Source organism: Lepisosteus oculatus, chromosome 10 (genome assembly GCF_040954835.1).
Source record: "Lepisosteus oculatus isolate fLepOcu1 chromosome 10, fLepOcu1.hap2, whole genome shotgun sequence".
NCBI classification, from domain to species: Eukaryota; Metazoa; Chordata; class Actinopteri; order Semionotiformes; family Lepisosteidae; genus Lepisosteus; species Lepisosteus oculatus.
This window is the reverse complement of record NC_090705.1, coordinates 40,420,575-40,437,133: the sequence shown is the minus strand read 5'-3', so window position 1 is coordinate 40,437,133 and position 16,559 is coordinate 40,420,575. Positions and strand designations below refer to the sequence as shown.

At 44.5% G+C, this 16,559-nt stretch overlaps 1 protein-coding gene and 1 long non-coding RNA gene across 4 annotated transcripts; one reads left to right on the top strand and one right to left on the bottom strand.

Annotated features, from left to right (window-relative positions):
* Positions 1 to 11: 11 nt before the first annotated feature.
* On the bottom strand, positions 12 to 1,560 carry LOC107078568 (uncharacterized). Its single transcript, XR_001479518.2, has 2 exons — positions 1,187 to 1,560; positions 12 to 239 (listed from the first exon to the last, which is right to left on the bottom strand). It is a non-coding gene; the product is annotated as an uncharacterized lncRNA (long non-coding RNA).
* A 3-nt stretch (positions 1,561 to 1,563) lies between these two features.
* On the top strand, positions 1,564 to 11,431 carry herpud2 (HERPUD family member 2). Of its 3 annotated transcripts, none has more exons than XM_015356941.2 (9): positions 1,564 to 1,710; positions 2,743 to 3,113; positions 5,694 to 5,771; positions 6,526 to 6,648; positions 6,968 to 7,128; positions 8,199 to 8,324; positions 8,911 to 9,222; positions 9,619 to 9,724; positions 9,883 to 11,431. In XM_015356941.2, the coding sequence occupies exons 2-9, from the start codon at positions 2,967 to 2,969 to the stop codon at positions 10,051 to 10,053; spliced, it is 1,224 nt and encodes a 407-aa protein (XP_015212427.2). In that variant the 5' UTR covers positions 1,564 to 1,710; positions 2,743 to 2,966; the 3' UTR covers positions 10,054 to 11,431. The 3 variants fall into 3 exon arrangements, with proteins under 3 accessions (XP_015212427.2, XP_015212429.2, XP_015212430.2); XM_015356943.2 differs by having other exon boundaries at positions 1,572 to 1,710; positions 2,743 to 2,894; XM_015356944.2 differs by lacking the exon at positions 2,743 to 3,113 and having other exon boundaries at positions 1,572 to 1,710.
* Positions 11,432 to 16,559: the final 5,128 nt, after the last annotated feature.

Here is a 16,559-nt window from a genome sequence, read left to right as displayed (position 1 = left end):
GATGAGACATCTTAGAAATGTTACAGTATGTCATTTATTAGACGTAGATGCACAGCAATGTGCAAACAGGTTAAATGTCAGCCAGAGATATTCAAGCAAAAATTAACCTAAACCTTATTTTACTGGAGTAGAGGTTGCATGCTCATCCAGACCCCAAGGTTGTGGGGGTTTCTCTAGGTGCTCCAGATCTCAAGGCTAGTAGGGAAACCCTGGGGTCTTGTTTCCCCGGTGTAAAGGTCCTGAGGATTTAAAAAGGTAAGGTATACCTAAATCATCTTGATCAGAATGTAAAATTATATTGGTCTCATTCTGTACAACTACAAAAACTGGGCAGAATCCATTCAGGTGGTTTTGCTTGTTAGCATATGTACTGGTTTTTGAAAATCTGGGCTGTGGTCCAGGTGTACTGTACAAGCAGAAATCCAAATTAAAAATTGAGGTCAAAGGTTTTTAAAAAGAATTCATAGTTTCTATATCCACTGTGAAAATTGCCTTACTGAATTTGATATATTTTGTAGATGCTAGATTAGATGTATATTTGCGTAGTTTAAGCTTAGTATACTAAACATCAAAGCTTTCACTGTATTCGTGGATGCATGTTTTTAGAAGTATACTAATTTTGGATGCAAGGTAAGGTTTATTCCAGGCTGAAAAGAGAAGAAAAACAACATTTCGGCTGTGGAGCCTTCTTCAGGTGTGAGGCGAAGACCTTGCACCCGAAGAAGGCTCCACAGCTGAAATGTTTTTTTCAGCCTGGAATAAACCTTTACTTCTTCCTTTGCAGCCATTGCATGCTGACACAGCTACTGTACCTCCTTGATCTCTTCCAAAGCTATGGCATCATTTTGTTTAACTGACCATGCACTGACCGTTCACTCAAGGGATTTTGACTTAAATAAATGCCAAATGGCTTCGTCAGCGAGAGAGCTGACTGAGCATAAGCAACGAGGTTATTTGACCTGTTGCATTTCAAACCAGGCGAAAATGAAAAGGATTCTGCCCCACTCAACAAAAGAACAATAGCTTCGGGCTACTAGGAGGGTGGTGACCGGAGCAGCAGTTCTGTGCAGCTTGCAGGCTCATCCAGTGGTAACCGCTGCCTTTGGACAACGCGCGACTCCGCCATTGCTGCATGAATTTATAGGAACTCACGAAGGTTAGTTAAAACCTTCTTGCACCTGCTTACCCAAATATTGTCCTTCTCCTCATGACTTCATGAGTGCGTTGCAGTGAGAAGATTCGTTTATTTTGATGCTCAGAATCTATGCAGACATGCACTGCGCTGTGCTTCACTGAATCCAACACGTTAATACGGTCTTCCTAATCGGTGCTCTAAGCACTACTATCGCATCAGTCGTATAAAAGGGTGATAGTAGGACACACGATTGTATGGGTCAAAAACCTTTCAAAAAGAGACGTTTTGAAACGAGCGCTTCACATTCTGTCTTGGCCCGATCAAAGTACAGTAATACGTCGTCCTAGGCGACAGGAATTTCACTTTTACCTAATGTCGCGCATTGGAGAGCGGAAGCAGGAAGTTCGGTTGTTTTGTCGGTCAGCTGTTGCCGTGGCTCTCCGTGCGCGTATTGTGACGTATTTCCGGTATTATGATAGACTCCATCTTAGACAACAAGCCGAGAGGAGAAGCTGTCAAGGGGGGGTTCGCTCGAAAATGCTGGGGGCGTTAAAGTAAAGGGGTACCCTGAGAAGGTAAGGAAATCATCTTTTTTGGGGGGAGTTGTTCCGAGCGCCACGGCGTGCGGTCGGTCTAGGACAGGCAGCTGTTTCCTTCGGGAGGTCGGAGTTTCGGGGCTGTTGCTGGCTGTCTTTCGGAAGGGGCTGTCCAGCCTCTCTCTCTCTCCCAGTTGGAAACTGGCAGCCCAGCGGCTATCCAAGGCGGGTGGAGAGGTCTGTCCTTGTTTTGGCAAGGTGACTCGAACCCGATGAGCACACGCATACACTCGGTAAACGCGCCGGCGAGGCAGGGTGTTGTGAACTAGCGCTCAGCCTGCTGACAGACGCATCTCATCACATGTGTTTAGGTCTGAATTCCTAAACCGTGATTATGACCCTACCTGTTCTCTTCCCGGAGATGTACAGTAATATTTCAACAAGCCATGTGTCTGTGTAAAGCTGGCTTTAGTGTAGTGCATAGTGACTGCTTGACCCGTTAACTGTACAGCTGCCTGTACCAGCTGTGACATCCCAATGTACCGTGTTACCTGGGCTAAGGCTTTTTGTCGCATTCTGTTGATTAGCCCCTGCTGACACTTTAAAAAGTTGACAGTGCACTTCAAAACCATCAGCTGCAGCACCCGCCTTGCACCACTGGTCCTTCAAAGTCATTAGGGTCTGCATCCGGGACGCCAAGAATATTTAATTTTGCCAGCACAAAAAAAAAAGTAATTTGTCATTGAATGCTACAGTAATAGACTTATGGGTTTTATCTACTAGATCTGCGTTTCCCCAGTTGCTAAAACCAGGCACTGTGCCTGTAACAGCAATGAATAGCTAATGTGATTTGTTTGACTACTAATTGTACTAATTTGAATAGGAAAGTTCCCAGGGGGGCATTTCATGATTGTGTATTTATCACTTTATAGTTTTAAATCTCTGTTCGACATTTTTAATCGTTTTGAAACCAAATTGATTTTGTCTCAATGATGTAATGACTATTGTGACTCAGTTTGTTCATATATGGATGTTAAAGCTTGATGGTGCTTTTATTCCTTTGTTTTGCAGAGGGTACACCTGTTTATTGCACTACATTTCTCCCGTACCAGCTGTGTACAGCAGATTGAAGATTAATCAGAGGAAAACACCAGTGAGACTTCCCTGAAACAAGCCTTTGATACCGGACTGGTTCTTGCTAAGTTGGCCTTTGACAAGCTTTTGTAAGGAATACAAATTGCCCATAACTCAGTGAAAGTGAGAGCTTGAGAAAATTGGTATCATTATTATGAACTATGGACCAAAGTGCAGTTGACAGTCCGGTGACCTTAGTCATCAAGGCACCCAATCAGAAATACGATGATCAGACTATAAACTGTTTTTTGAACTGGACAGTGGAAAAACTAAAATCGCATCTTTCTAATGTCTATCCCAGCAAACCGGTAAGTTGGTCCGCTACCTGGCTAAGCTGCAAAACAACAAAAGATGTTTAGTGTGCGCTAATGAGTGCAAAAGGTAGTGCTTTCTACAGCAGGCCTGGCTTAGAGCTTTTTAACTGCCTGTATGATGTACTGTTGATGTGCTCATCTCGACAGGATGGGTCTCAAAGTGATCGCTTCTCACCAGTGTACTCGGAGAAATGTTTTTTTTTCCCAGTCATTTAGAGTCTACTACATACCTGGGCTATTACTGTAGAAATAAGAAACATAGCTGGCTTATCTTAAATCTGTGCAGATTTATGTAAATAAGATGAGGACAGTTTCCAGAACCACAGGAGTGATTTGGACTGCCTGACATTGTGACTAGCTCCTGGTCTCTCGCTCAGCTGGTTCATGAAAGAAGTGATGGCATTGGTTTCGACTGCATAGCTGGGTGTCTTGTTCTAGATTCTCATCAGCCATTGTGCGATGAAATATCTCCCTTCGCGATTTTCAGTGTGCTTTCCCCTTAGTTGTCATTTGCATCCTCTGGATTGTGCTTCAGTGTCGATGCTGAAGAAGCTCATTGGAATAAATGAATCAATGTACGTCTTAGGGGTGTGTATACAGGAAAAAGTGCACCCTCTTTTTGTTTGCCCACTGGGAAAGGCTATGGTGCAGTACCTGCTGCATACATTATGCATGCATGTTCGGTCCCACGACCAGGGAAAATGAGGGACATGCACAGGTCTCTTCCCAGTTGCACACCGGTTGGGATCGGACCCCAGCTCCAAGATGTACAGTATGTTTACCATGGTGCCATGCTGAAGCCACTTCAGCCAGTCAGTCCCAGCAGGGGAAGAATTCTTTAGTTTAGAAGCCCTTTTCTGGTGCACTGCAGATAATCCGAGCAGGAAAAAAAAAAAGAAAATCGCACTCGGCAGCTGTACCAGTGAGTGGATTAGGGGAGGAATTAAAAAGTATCCAAAACACATTTGAGACAAATGACTTATTCACCCTGAGTAATGCTAATGTCAATAAATCTTAATATTCACAGAGCCAGGCTGTCAGTATCTGGTCAGCTTTTCATGCTGACTCTGGGAGTGTGTCCTTCGACTCTTAAAAGCTGTGAAGTCGTAAAGCTGTAAATAGACGTTGAGCATATGAATGTTCCCTGCAAACCCGAACTGCGGTACATTGCTGTCCAGGTCGGCTATGTAGACCTCCCGGACTCCAGAACGTGTGCCGGTGTGCGTCTGTGTCCACAGGTCAAAGAACTAGAAACTGTCATCTCTCTGACATCTCTGCTTGAGAAGCAAAATCTCAGGTATTCACTGGCGCTGCAGCTTAAACAGGTAGAGAATGATGTCAGGAAGACATTTTTGGAATTTACCTGGATGAGCGCAGGAGTATAACATGGAGCTGGCATGTTAGCTCTTTCGTTCAGTTTTAATTTGATAATGGGACTGTTCTAACGTGTACTTCTGTAGGAGCATAATCAAACCAGCCGTTTCAGCCTGTCTAGACTGTTTGGTAGTAGCTCATTGATTCACAGGTCTCTGCTGTGTGTTTCATGAGGCGGGGTTTCGGCTTCACAGGTGTGTGTTCCGCTGCCCTTCACCCCATTGGTTAAACAGGTCCCGCCTGCTCTCGGTTGTAAGTGAACATCCAGTTTTCTTCCTCGGCTTACCCCCATCCCACAGAGATCATCCAGAAGAACGTATTGGAATACACTGGATTAAAGGGATCAGTCACATGCCTGTGTGTTATCCGTGAGAAATAGGAACTCTTAGTAAAGACTTGTGTTGGATTGTATGACGAGAAGTAAGAAGTAGTGAAATGAATACGCTAAATAAAATTGAATGTGATCCATACTCACCGTTAAATCATTTTACACTTTAAGACTTCAGCTTTGATTTAGCCCTTTTTTTATTGTGCAAAAAGCCCACACAGTCAGGAATTCATACAGTGATCTAGTCATGAATAGTGCACACTTAGTATCTCATAGGCACAGTACCTTTGATTTGTAGATCCATAAGACATCTACTTCCATCTACTCTGAAGTGTAGCACCTATCTAGCTGATGTGAGGCAGACATTATGTGCCAGCTGCCCCATCATACAACAGATCGGTTGGGGAACATAAATCATAGGTGTATATGAGGGGGAATTTAGGCAGGCCAGAAAGAGCAAGCTGAAAGTGATATTTGGGTAGGACACCAACATTGACACGCCTTCTTCTCAGAGCAGTGCCGCAAGATCTGTAGAAACCAGCATTCCCTGATGCCGTAGTGGGGCACTGGTTTGGGAATTGCGGCCTGGAAGGAAGAGCTCTACCTGCTGTAACACTACCTCCACTTCCTAACAGCAGCAACGTGACTTTCATTTGAGGTCACCCACCCACTGCTCGCTAGACTTGAGGACTCTTAAGATTTGACCAGATCAGACTACAGGTGCTATTGTCATACCAAGATTTGGAAGATCAAACTTTCTGTTATGATTAAGTAATCTTTTGGACATCATCGCTGCTGTGAACGCACATTAACCGGGAAACGACTTCTGCGTATAAACTGTATAAACGTGCTTGTTTTTGATTGAATTGCAGCTGTCGAAGGATCAGAGACTAGTGTACTCTGGAAGACTGCTCCCAGACCATCTGCAGTTGAGAGATGTCCTTAGAAAGGTAGGAACTGTGGTGGTTTTGACCTAGACATCACGAATAACATCAGAATCTTTAGATCAGGATTCCGAATCTGTGAAAAGAAAACGGAAAACTGCTGTCCGTAAGCAACTCCTATGCAACATGAGAGAACTGGGACAAATCGGCCAATAGGAACGGGCAAAGAGCACACTAAACTGGTACGCAAAGTTGATCCCCAAAAAACCTGGGGCTGCACTTGCTGCCAAAGGTGCTTCCACCGGTCTGAATACATGTGCAATCAACATGTTTCTCTTTTTTTTTCCTGTTCAGTGTTTGCTGACGTTTCCTGCAACTTATTTTCCCCTTAGAGAAGTCTTCAGTTTGAGCGTACAGATTTTGAATAAAATATTTAGAAAATGTGTATACATCGTTTCTGTTTTTCACAAAGTGGGACACCAGAGAAAGGGTTGGAATATGTTTGCAAGGCGCTGTATTTCTGTAGAAATCTTTGTACATAGCCCCTGGCTTATAGTATAATAGACCTCCTAGTAGAATGAATATTCTAACGTTTGGCATTGTTGGTTGAATCCAGTGGTTTCTTTTCATTGGCCAGAACGGCTTTGAACTCTTTATGCTGTCAGCTGTCTTTATTAAATATATTCCCCGACAGTTCTGAAAAGTGGAAGTATTGCAGGCAGGTGGTTAACTTTTGTCTTTTTTAAAACCGTCTTCCAGTCCTTTTCTTACTCATGCTGGGCGCGTATGTGTGTGTGTTCTTTCTCCCCTGTTCACGTAGCAAGATGAGTATCATATGGTTCACTTAGTGTGTGCCTCTCGGACTCCACCTGGCTCTCCGGAGCCCAGCGGCAGTAACAGGACCCGGACACAGTTCAGCACGCCAGCCCCTCCCAGCTCCGCGGTGAGTAACTGAGCTCTCCGTCCTCCGCGCTCAGTCACTGGAGAAAAGATTCTTTTGCGATGAGAACAGACATAAATCATGTGCATCAATCAATCGTTTGAGTCATTGTTTTCTTGGCAGCCGTTTCACTTTATAGTAATTGACAGTGTTGCATGAATCATGGGTATATCTGTTCAATTGTGTCAGGAGGGTTTTCCTGTTGTCTTAATTTGATAGAAACTGTTAGTAGTGTTTTGATGAAGGGGGCCTCGGGAGTCTTTCGCGCCTTAAAGTGGTGGGAATTCATTTTAAAAAAAAACTTCTGCTGGTTTTTAACCAGGGCTCTTCGAGCTCGGGAACGTCCTCGCCCGCTGCGCCCCCAAGCCTGGAGACCCCGTTGGCCTCCAGCAGTGTGAACTCTGAGAGCCTGCGGTATCGCGGAAGTCCTCGCCAGCCCACCAGCCCCGAGCACAACCATGCCCCTCACAGCTTCACGCAAGGGTGGGTCGTGTGAACGTAGTTCAGAGGGTTTTTTCTTGCCTACTTAATATTCCCGTAATCTCTTCATTGTGCAGGGTACAATGTGCTGTGCACACCGGTCTCTTGATGTTTTTGTATTTGATGAAAGATTGTTTAAGACAGGAGAGGACAAGCTCAGAACAGGATGCCTCCTAATCTTCCATCTATTATTTGTGGTCTTTAATTCTGTGCACTGCATGCCTTGTGCGAGTTAATAAGAGTTTCCTGCCCTATTATCTTTAAGCACTATGAGAACACCCTCAAGGTGTTTCATTTCTGTTGGGATGCATGTGCTGTTAAACTGCACCTTGGGGTTTGCAGGCTGAGACACACCTAGATTTCCACTGGGTTTTGCATGAATCTGCTCTTTAATCAGCAGCAGGAGTTTTGCAGGGGGAAAAAAGTACTGCGTGGTGAACAGTGCCATTTTTATTCAGGTTTAAACTGTAAAATCTTGTATTTCATGAAAGGAGAATTCCTTCAAGTTGTGTTTGGTAGATTTTTCAAGCATTTCTCCATTTTGAGCTCTGAATCAAAGATATAACAATTTTACTGCACTTGTATTGATGTTGACAGAATCCAGGAAATCCCTCACACTCCTCAGTACTTTCTCACTTGTATCAACTTGTCAGGAGTCAAAAGTGTGTGAGGTTCACAGTTTTCATGATGGGAAATGCTGAGATAAAAATCATTATTTGCATTTACGTGTACAACCTGAGATCTGGACTTTTTCAGACATGAAGACCACGTGTAACAGTCGTCAGTGAAACGAAAGTGGTCCGTGTGAACTAATCGCAGTTTTGCATTGTAGTTATGTCATCTTGTTTTGTTATGACCCAGACTTAGAATTTAGTTTAGACAAAGAACATGTCCTTTAGTTTGGACAAAAGAGATTAATAGTTTCCTATATGATAAAAATGGAAAGATTTCCAGATCGTCTTTGGCAGTGCTGGATGTCGAGATGACGTCATTTACTCGAGCAGTTGGGAGGGCCAGGCCAGGGTCTGTCAGAGTTGGAAAGCCTGTGCTGGATGTGGTTGTTCTCCTTGCAGACACGTGGGGAACCAGTTTCCTGGGCCACAAGGACTTCCTGCTGGCTTCCCCTTGTATCCCGTTTACCACCCAGCGCAGGTCCTGTGGTGGCAGCAGATGTACGCTCGGCACTACTACATGCAATAGTAAGAGTTGCCCATATGGCTGCACCTCCTGTCTAGCTGTCGACAGGTGGGGTTGTCCAACAGTCTTAACGGTAAACGTGAAATCACACTCCAATCACGTAAGTCCATCGTACTGCTAACATGCCAGTTAGTGTAGATGGGTTTGAGATGTATAAACACCATGTGTTTCCAAAGTGAATCTCTAAGGGGTTTGATCAGCACATTAATTTTTGGAAGCTTGTGCCCTGACCTTTGTCAAGAATCGGAAGCGAAGGAAGAATAATCTCCACCTCTTTGCCTAGGTTCACTTTCATGGTTTTAGTCAGTTGCCCTGCGCTTGGTATTCCTGCCGGTCTCCTAGGTATTTCCTAAAGGAATACATTAATTTAGCATAAAAGTAACAACTTCTTTTTGTCATTTTCTGCAATTAAAATACGTTTGGGATCTAGGCTGTTTATGCAACATCTTCAGATAGAAACTGAAGGGATTCAGGATGTTCGGGAGGTCGGAAGATTAAGACAGATTTCAGGCAGAGCGAGGTCTCGGAAATGAGCGGCACACTTCTGCCAGACCGCAAACCCACCGGCCCTTGTCGTCTGTCCGCCAGTCGGGCCGCTGCAGCCTCCTCCCAGCCCTCCGGTCCCCTCCCGCCGCCGGAGCGCGGGGTCCCCCAGTCTGCGGAGCCGCCGCCGCCGCCGCCGCACGAGCCCCCCGCCCTGCCCGAGGACCGGCCCGCCAACCCGAACGTGCAGATGAACGCCCAGGGGGGCGCGGTGATCAACGAGGAGGACCTGAACCGCGACTGGCTCGACTGGGTGTACACCTTCTCCCGCGCCGCCATCCTGCTCAGCATCGTCTACTTCTACTCCTCCTTCAGCCGCTTCGTCATGGTGGTGGGCGCCATGCTGCTCGTCTACCTGTGAGTCCGGCGAAGCCCGAGCGCCGGGAACGCGGGGCTCTCGGCGCAGTGGGCGAGGCGTTGTAAACTGTTGCGAGAGATCCTTTGATCCCCCAGACAAGCTTGCCTTACGGGGCCTGACAATAGTTTCCCATCCAGCTGTGTGTTTTGTGGTGATCTATTCGTCACGTCTAATCCCGTACAGTGGAAAGCGCCATCGCTACCAGGCTGCCACCGTCTTGGCTTGCCGCAGCAGTCCGGAAAGGAACTGTAATAGCACATCTTTAATTTTTTAATTTTTTGCCGATGTCAGGGGACCAGAATCCGTTTTGTTTGGTCTTGTGGCGCGCCTGATTGGAACGATCCTTTGCAGCGGCGGCAGCGATGTAACTCGGCTGCCTGTGTTTATTTCCTCAGACACCAGGCCGGCTGGTTCCCTTTCAGAGGGGAGCTTGCGAACCAAGGTGGAGGGGGAAACCCAAACGAGCAGGAGGCCGAGCACCGCCAGGACATCCAGGAGATGGTGCGTGGTCTCGGCTTGCCTCTTCGCCTTTCCTCCTTTCCTGCGGTCGGGCGTAGAGTCGAGACCAGCCCGTCCCCCTCGGAAGCGAGCGCCGATAAAGGGGAGGGGGAGGGGTCTCGCAGAGGGTGATGGCGCCTGTGTGTGTGTGTTTCCATCAGGAACGCATCATGGACGAGGGGCTCGATGAGGACGGGGGAGACGGGGGCGACACCCCCGCCGAGGACCCGAACGCCGTCCCCCACCCTGGCTTCCTGGCCTCAGCCTGGTCCTTCATAACCACCTTCTTCACCTCCCTCATCCCGGAGGGTCCCCCTCACGCCGCCAACTAGGCCCGGAGCGGGAGAGCCGCTCGGCCGCTGGCCCACAGGTCGCATTAAAGACCAGACTGGCGAACCCCGCCGCGTGGGTGTGGATTGTAACAACGGGGGGCCTCCGGCCCTGTCTGTGAAGTACCCTTTTGTTTTCTCGTGGTGTTGTGGATTCCCTCCGAGTGGAGTGGGGGCGGGAGGGAGTTTCACTTATGCCTGGCATAAGAAAAGGGCTGTCAGGTTGTTGTTTTTTCCCCCACTTCTAGAGATAAAACATCTGGATCTTGAATGCAGAAACGAACACCAGATTCCATTCATATCATGTTTGATAAAACCCTAGGACATTTACTGTACAGGAGACCCCCTCACTACTTTGCAGAAGGTAAAGCGTTTTTGAATAAGTCAGGCTTATTCAGTTTCAGACAAGCTGCAACCACTCTGTTAGGAGCGTTCTGGAGAGGTAATCAGTTCTACAAAGCTATGTGGGATCTTTTTAAGGGTCTTTTAGAGGAGGTTTTAAGTCCACTCTGGGTCTTGTTAACATGTTTTGTAAAGTAGAACGATCACATCTGTAAATAATGATGGTTAAAAAAGACACTTCTCCGTGCAAAACCCAGTTCCGAATTGTACAGGACAGAGCTGTCACTCAAACACCCAAAAGTGAACATGGCTTTCTATTATGTAAGAAATATTAAAATCTCATTTTTGTTTTTATGCCCATTGATAGTTTACTGTTTGGGGCATAGAGTTAATTAAAATGCTTTTTTATAACCAAATGATTAGCAACTGGATATTAAACTGGAACGTGCTCACAAAGCATAATTTAGTGAGAGTTTACCCAATTAGAGACAATTGGTTGCGAGCTAGTTTCTTCTGGTCAAGAGTTTTATTTAATCATTGCATGTAGCACATGATTATAGTACATCCATTTGGATTCTGCTACATTTGTTGTTTTGTAAGAGATGAAAGATGCTAGTGATCAACCTGCCTTTTCTTTATTTTACTATGCTTGTCAGACATGCATTAATCTAAATTATTCCTGGTCTGTGCGAAGCAACTCTTTCCAGTAGAGGGCGATCTAGGTCTGTTAAGTGATACTACTCCAGGACATTTCTTGTTCAGGAGCGTGAACTGTTGAGGCCTCTCGTCTTTCTCCGCATCAGTATTTTTCACAAGCTGACAAAACTGCTAAGAAAAAGTTTTTTAATCACTTTAATTAATGATCTTGTCTGGGCAAGTAATGGAAGACAATCCTGCTTTCAGGAAGACTGGTTTAAAAATGCCTGCAGAAGGTGTTCTCAGCCATCCAAGTTTTAGTGTAAAAATGTAATCTGTTAAAACAAGTACTATCTTTTGAACAAATGTATTATAAATAAAGGCTTTACATAATTTTCTAAAATGTTGCTTTTTAAAAAAATGATCAGGCTGAGTACTGTTGATTTGAGAAAGCTGGATGAATAAACTGTTACTTGCGATTACATATTAGCTAGAATAGATGCACTTTTGTGGATGAGCTTGAATCAGTAAACTGAAGTCAATGAAATCAATCGGGTTCATACAAAGTTTCTATAGCACTCATGGAAGCAAGCGGCAGTTGTAAAGCCTATATTGAATAGCTGTGGAAATTCTCCCAAGTCCAATGGCCGAGCCCTTACGAGCAGACAGGAGTGGCAGGGGGAAGACCGAGGGCTTGATCTCACCACGGTCTGGTGGTGGCCAGCCGTGATCATGAGCTGCAACACATTGACGACCCAGAACAAAAATCTTTCTTCTTGTCAGAAGGCTGCTGCATCTTGGCCGGAGCTCGGCGCTAGATCTTCGTTTTGCTGCCCTTTTAAAGCAGGATACAAACACGACCAAGGAAAGACGAGCAGCAAAAGGTGAATGGGCAGAGCCTCAGGCCAGCTTCGCGGTGGACAGGAGGGAGCTACAAGACTGGAGAAAGACATGGCCGTGGAGTTAGGGTGGGGAGGAGTCTCTGAAATAGTGTCTGAAATAAAGTTCTTCATGGTTCTAAAATAACATCATAAGAGGGGATGGTGGAGTTACCTGCCTGCTCAATTCCTAGAAGAAATAGACCCAAGAGAAAAGTCTTGAAATCGGGATTTTATAGAATCTCTGTCCAAGTGCATTGTCGTAATTCCTTGTCATTTAACCACAGTTTTTGTAAAAAAGAAACATCGGGATGAAAAAGAATTTCAATACCATGAGCTAATTCTAAATCAGAGTAGGGTCTGAGAAGAGGGGGCACTTTTCCCCACAGGGGGTTGTGGGGGTGTGAAACAAACTGCCCAGCCACGCTGTTGTTGAAGCCGATCCCTGGCTTCTTTCAGGAAACAGCTGGGCGAGGTCCTTGGATCGATTATCTATGAACTACCAGAACGAACTAGATGGGCTCAATGGTATTGTGGTTAATTTTGCTGGTTTTTAAAATGCCATTTTAGAATTTTGGAAACGGCAGTGTCAGAGGTGCTTGTGCCCTTTTCTTTGAGCTGCGTTCTGTTTACTGCTCGGGGGAATCTGAATTTCTGCTTTCGGAAGGAAAGTATTATTCCCCCAGTGCAGTGCAGCGTGCCTTCTCATTAGGCCCTGCCCTCACTAGATCACACCCCTGCTGTGCTGTGGGGATCAGGGTAGATCCCTTCTAGATCTATGTCAAGACTGCTGAGGCAGTTTCAATGGGAGCAAGGTCTTCTCCTGTCTGATTTTGTATTGATGTGTTCCTCTAGATTTCATTAAATAACACATCTGATGTTTTATTTTGGAACATATGCAGGTCAATGGCGTTCGCCTTACATTTAATTGGGAATCAGATCCCTGAGGAGCACACACGTTTGTAAAAACGATGAGGAGAGGCGACACCAGAAGCTCTCTGCCTTACATCATCCATACAGGGGAGAGTTGGAGTTGTGTGGGAATGCTGATGCAAGGCTGTCGGTTATGGTCATGATTTATATTATTGATGATTGAATTGATTACACAATTATTTGTGCTTAATGCAAATCAGGGTGAATTGTCAGTTTAGCTGAAGAACCAGCACTCGAGTCTATTGATTTGCTCTGTGGAAATGAGCTATGAATTACTGTACAATTTAGCCAAGGGTATATTTTTCCCTGGAGCATAATGAACTGCTTTTTTGTTGTTGCCGATATTAACTATACAGTATATCTAAAAGGCAAATGAGGACGTTGCCACTGTCTCGGAAGGAAGGGAAGTTTGAGATTTTATAGTTGGTGCTCGTGTTCTTTTCTCAGATACACAAAGAGAAATGCAAGTGATAATTGATCCTGTCTCCCGAGCCTGCTGGGATAATGGTTTGGCACTGGCAGCTGTGTTTCCGGAAGTGGACAGCCCTCGCCCCCAGCAGAAGAGAGCTCGCCACACACAGACACCTTGCGGCAAGTTGGAGGGTCTCATTGAGCGAGACAAAGACCAGTGGATGAAAGTACAACATTCGTAATGCTGGCTCAGGAGAGAGAGGGGTGAAATTAGGGTCAAGTGTTTAGCCCTCTCCTCAAACCAGGCGCAGTTTAACGCTGCTCTGGGGGGTGCAATCGCCCAGCGGGTGCTGCACACTCCTCCCGAACGGACAGTGCAGCGCTGGGCTCTGAATGCCACAGGAGGTTTGCTCCGCACTCGTGAGCTTCAATGCCAGGTGAAATGTGCCTTCTGCCTCCAGAACAGTACATCCCCTTTCTCCCTGTGTTATAGGGTCGCCTTGTCCTTTCACACCCTTTAAGGCACAGCTTGGTAGTACATGACTCTGCTGTAGCGTATCGTCTGACCTGCACTACGGTCAAATGAATGAAAAAAAGGAAGGGGATATCAGATATTGCTACAGCGACCGTATTTATCGTTTTGCCAGGAAGGTTAAATCTCTCGGCAATGTGTAACAGAGCTCCCCACCGAGCTGCTGAAGAGAGATAAGGATGAAGAAGGAAATGGAGGAGATGCAGTGCACTTCAGAGTTCCAAGAAAACCTCTAATCAAATGAAAATGGATTTTGTTTAGTACTTTGTACAAGTACAATTAATTATTCATGGCAGCAGCATTATTAGGTTTTCATTTCGTTAAGGGGCCTCTAAGTAACTGGGAAAATTAGGTTACCATAGTGGTCAAGGTTGGTAGACCTTATCAGAAGTCAGATTTATATTGACATTTCAGTTTATACAAGATCTTGTATCTTGTCATAATAAACTTCATAGGACTATTCAGTTGTGAAATTTCCTGAAGAATTCTTTCCCGAGTAAAGTGGGCGAATCCTGAATTTGGTTGGTTTGTTAGGCATTGCTAAGCCTCCTCAGGACTGGAAGCTAACAAAAACCCAAGACAAGACAAGCAACAAGAACTTTTATGTATATGGTAAAAAAATCAAATAAGGGTATTAATAGTGTATTATTAGTAATAGTAGTCTTCAATATCAGAATGACAAATGGCCAAACCTAACCTCTAGTTAATTCCAAAGATTATTTGAAAATAAAATTGAAATATCTAAATGGCATTTAGGAACCCAGGAAGTCTCCTTCTAATGATACAGTGGTTGTCATCCAGTATCAAGATTTAATAGGACCTCTGTCCAAGTGCATTATCGTAATTCCTTGTCATTTAACCACTGTTTTTGTAAAAAAGAAACATTGGGATGAAAGAGAAGGTCTGGAAGAGGGGGCGCTTTTCCCCACAGGGGGTTGTGGGGGTGTGAGACAAACTGCCCAGCCACGCTGTTGAAGCCGATCCCTGGCTTCAGATCCAGATCCTTGGATCGATTGACTATGAGCTACCAGAACGAACTGGGCGGCCTTCCTCTTGTTTGTTCTTGTGACTAAAGTAGAGGGTCCTAACCTTCACAGGGAATGCATAAACAAATTCAATATTTATGAGACAAAAATATTAAAAACATTCATCCCTTATTTGTGACAGCAGCTGAACTGCAACTGCTCTTTAATGAGGAATTCTGTCCCGGTGTGACTGATAATATTGATTGGATACCTCTAAAGCAATAAATCTGCGATATCAGCTGAAATGTGGAGCTTCTTGAATCTCAGAATATTTTACATGTACTGTATATTGGAAAGACTCAGTAACAGGGATGTCCCATGTGTCTTTGGCACTTGCACTGCAGAGAAACAGCAAATGTCAAATAAATAAATTTAAAGGACTGTTTGTCGGGACATTATTGAGTATTCAGCTTTACAAAGGCAAAAGCTAAAGCATCTGGAAATGTAATACATTCTAGTATTCACATTGCCATTTTGAACAACCTAAAATTGATGGAAATTGCATTAAACTCAGCTAATACTTCAAACTGCAAAACTGCTGGATGAATTGACCAGTGCTTTTCAGAAATGGGCTATACAGAGCATCTAGCCAATTTGTTTAATAATTTCTCATTCTAATAAAGTCCATTATTCTCATATAATCTAATCATAATTGCAGGAGTATAGATTGTCTTATTGAATAGTAGACATGTGCCTTAACAGAGTATCGACTTGAGTTGAGACACTGAAGCGTAAAAAAAACAGAAAGCACATGCTCCAAAAATCCTCCACTTTTCCAAGCAAATCCTTGGAAAAAATTAGAATTTTACATTTCAGAACCAAGTATAGTATGTCTGTCTATCTTACAGCTTAATTCTTAGGAAAGATCAGCACATTAATAAAAACACAGTTGTGGGACTTCATCCAAATAAAATCAAAACTTTCGCTCAAATACATTACACAATAATCAAGCCATTGTTGCCGTCCTCACACAGCTATTGAATATGATGGTTTTCAAAGATGGTTAAAGTTGAAAATACCTGAACATAAAAATAGCAAAATGATTCCCCCACAACCGCAGTTTAGTGAAACAAAACATTGATGGTTATTGCTGGTAAAGTCAGCTGTTAATTAGTTGACTGGCACTTACAAGCTCTTTTTTACACTGTGCAATGAACTCAGTGTGTGTTTTGTGGGACGGCTTTATGTATGTGTTGAGAGAGACAGAGAAGGTCTGTCCATTAGATTAGATGTTGCAATGAAGTTTGGAACTCATGTGGGGTTGTTAAACAGAAGTTCAGTAGGAGGTCAAATTGTAATCTTGCACTTCTGTGTCTTCTTCTCTCTCTGGCACAGAAACATTTCACCTGCTGAGCTCTCTTTGCAGGGATCTTCTTCAGCTCACCTCCCTCCATCCCATCGTACCCTTGTAGCTGCCTCCCTAGCTCATTCCTTAACAACTGCGGAGGATCTTGTCAGTCAGTCCTGTCATTTCCTCATACAGTTCTGACTCCGCTGAGGGGCAACTGTGCCCTGTAAACTGCTTATGCCCTTGAAAAATGTAAGCAGGAGGGTGAATTATTTTATTTACAGTAATTATTCATCATGAAAGTTTTGCGTCACTGTTTTTCAGAAGCCTGGGCTTAATTGTCTAAAATACAGATTTTAGTACAGTAAATGTACAGATTTTGTGATCATTAGGTAGTAAAACAGTTTCTACCTTAATAGTCATGAATCAAAGGGGGTTAATCTAATTTTTGGAACAGGTATATT

Excerpts from the sequence above, each read along its gene's own strand:
- herpud2 (XM_015356941.2), top strand. The coding sequence starts at position 2,967 with ATGGACCAAAGTGCAGTTGACAGTCCGGTGACCTTAGTCATCAAGGCA. Across the intron at positions 7,129-8,198 it reads CCTCACAGCTTCACGCAAGG|ACACGTGGGGAACCAGTTTC; the intron begins GTGGGTCGTGTG and ends TTCTCCTTGCAG. Across the intron at positions 8,325-8,910 it reads CGGCACTACTACATGCAATA|TCGGGCCGCTGCAGCCTCCT; the intron begins GTAAGAGTTGCC and ends TCTGTCCGCCAG.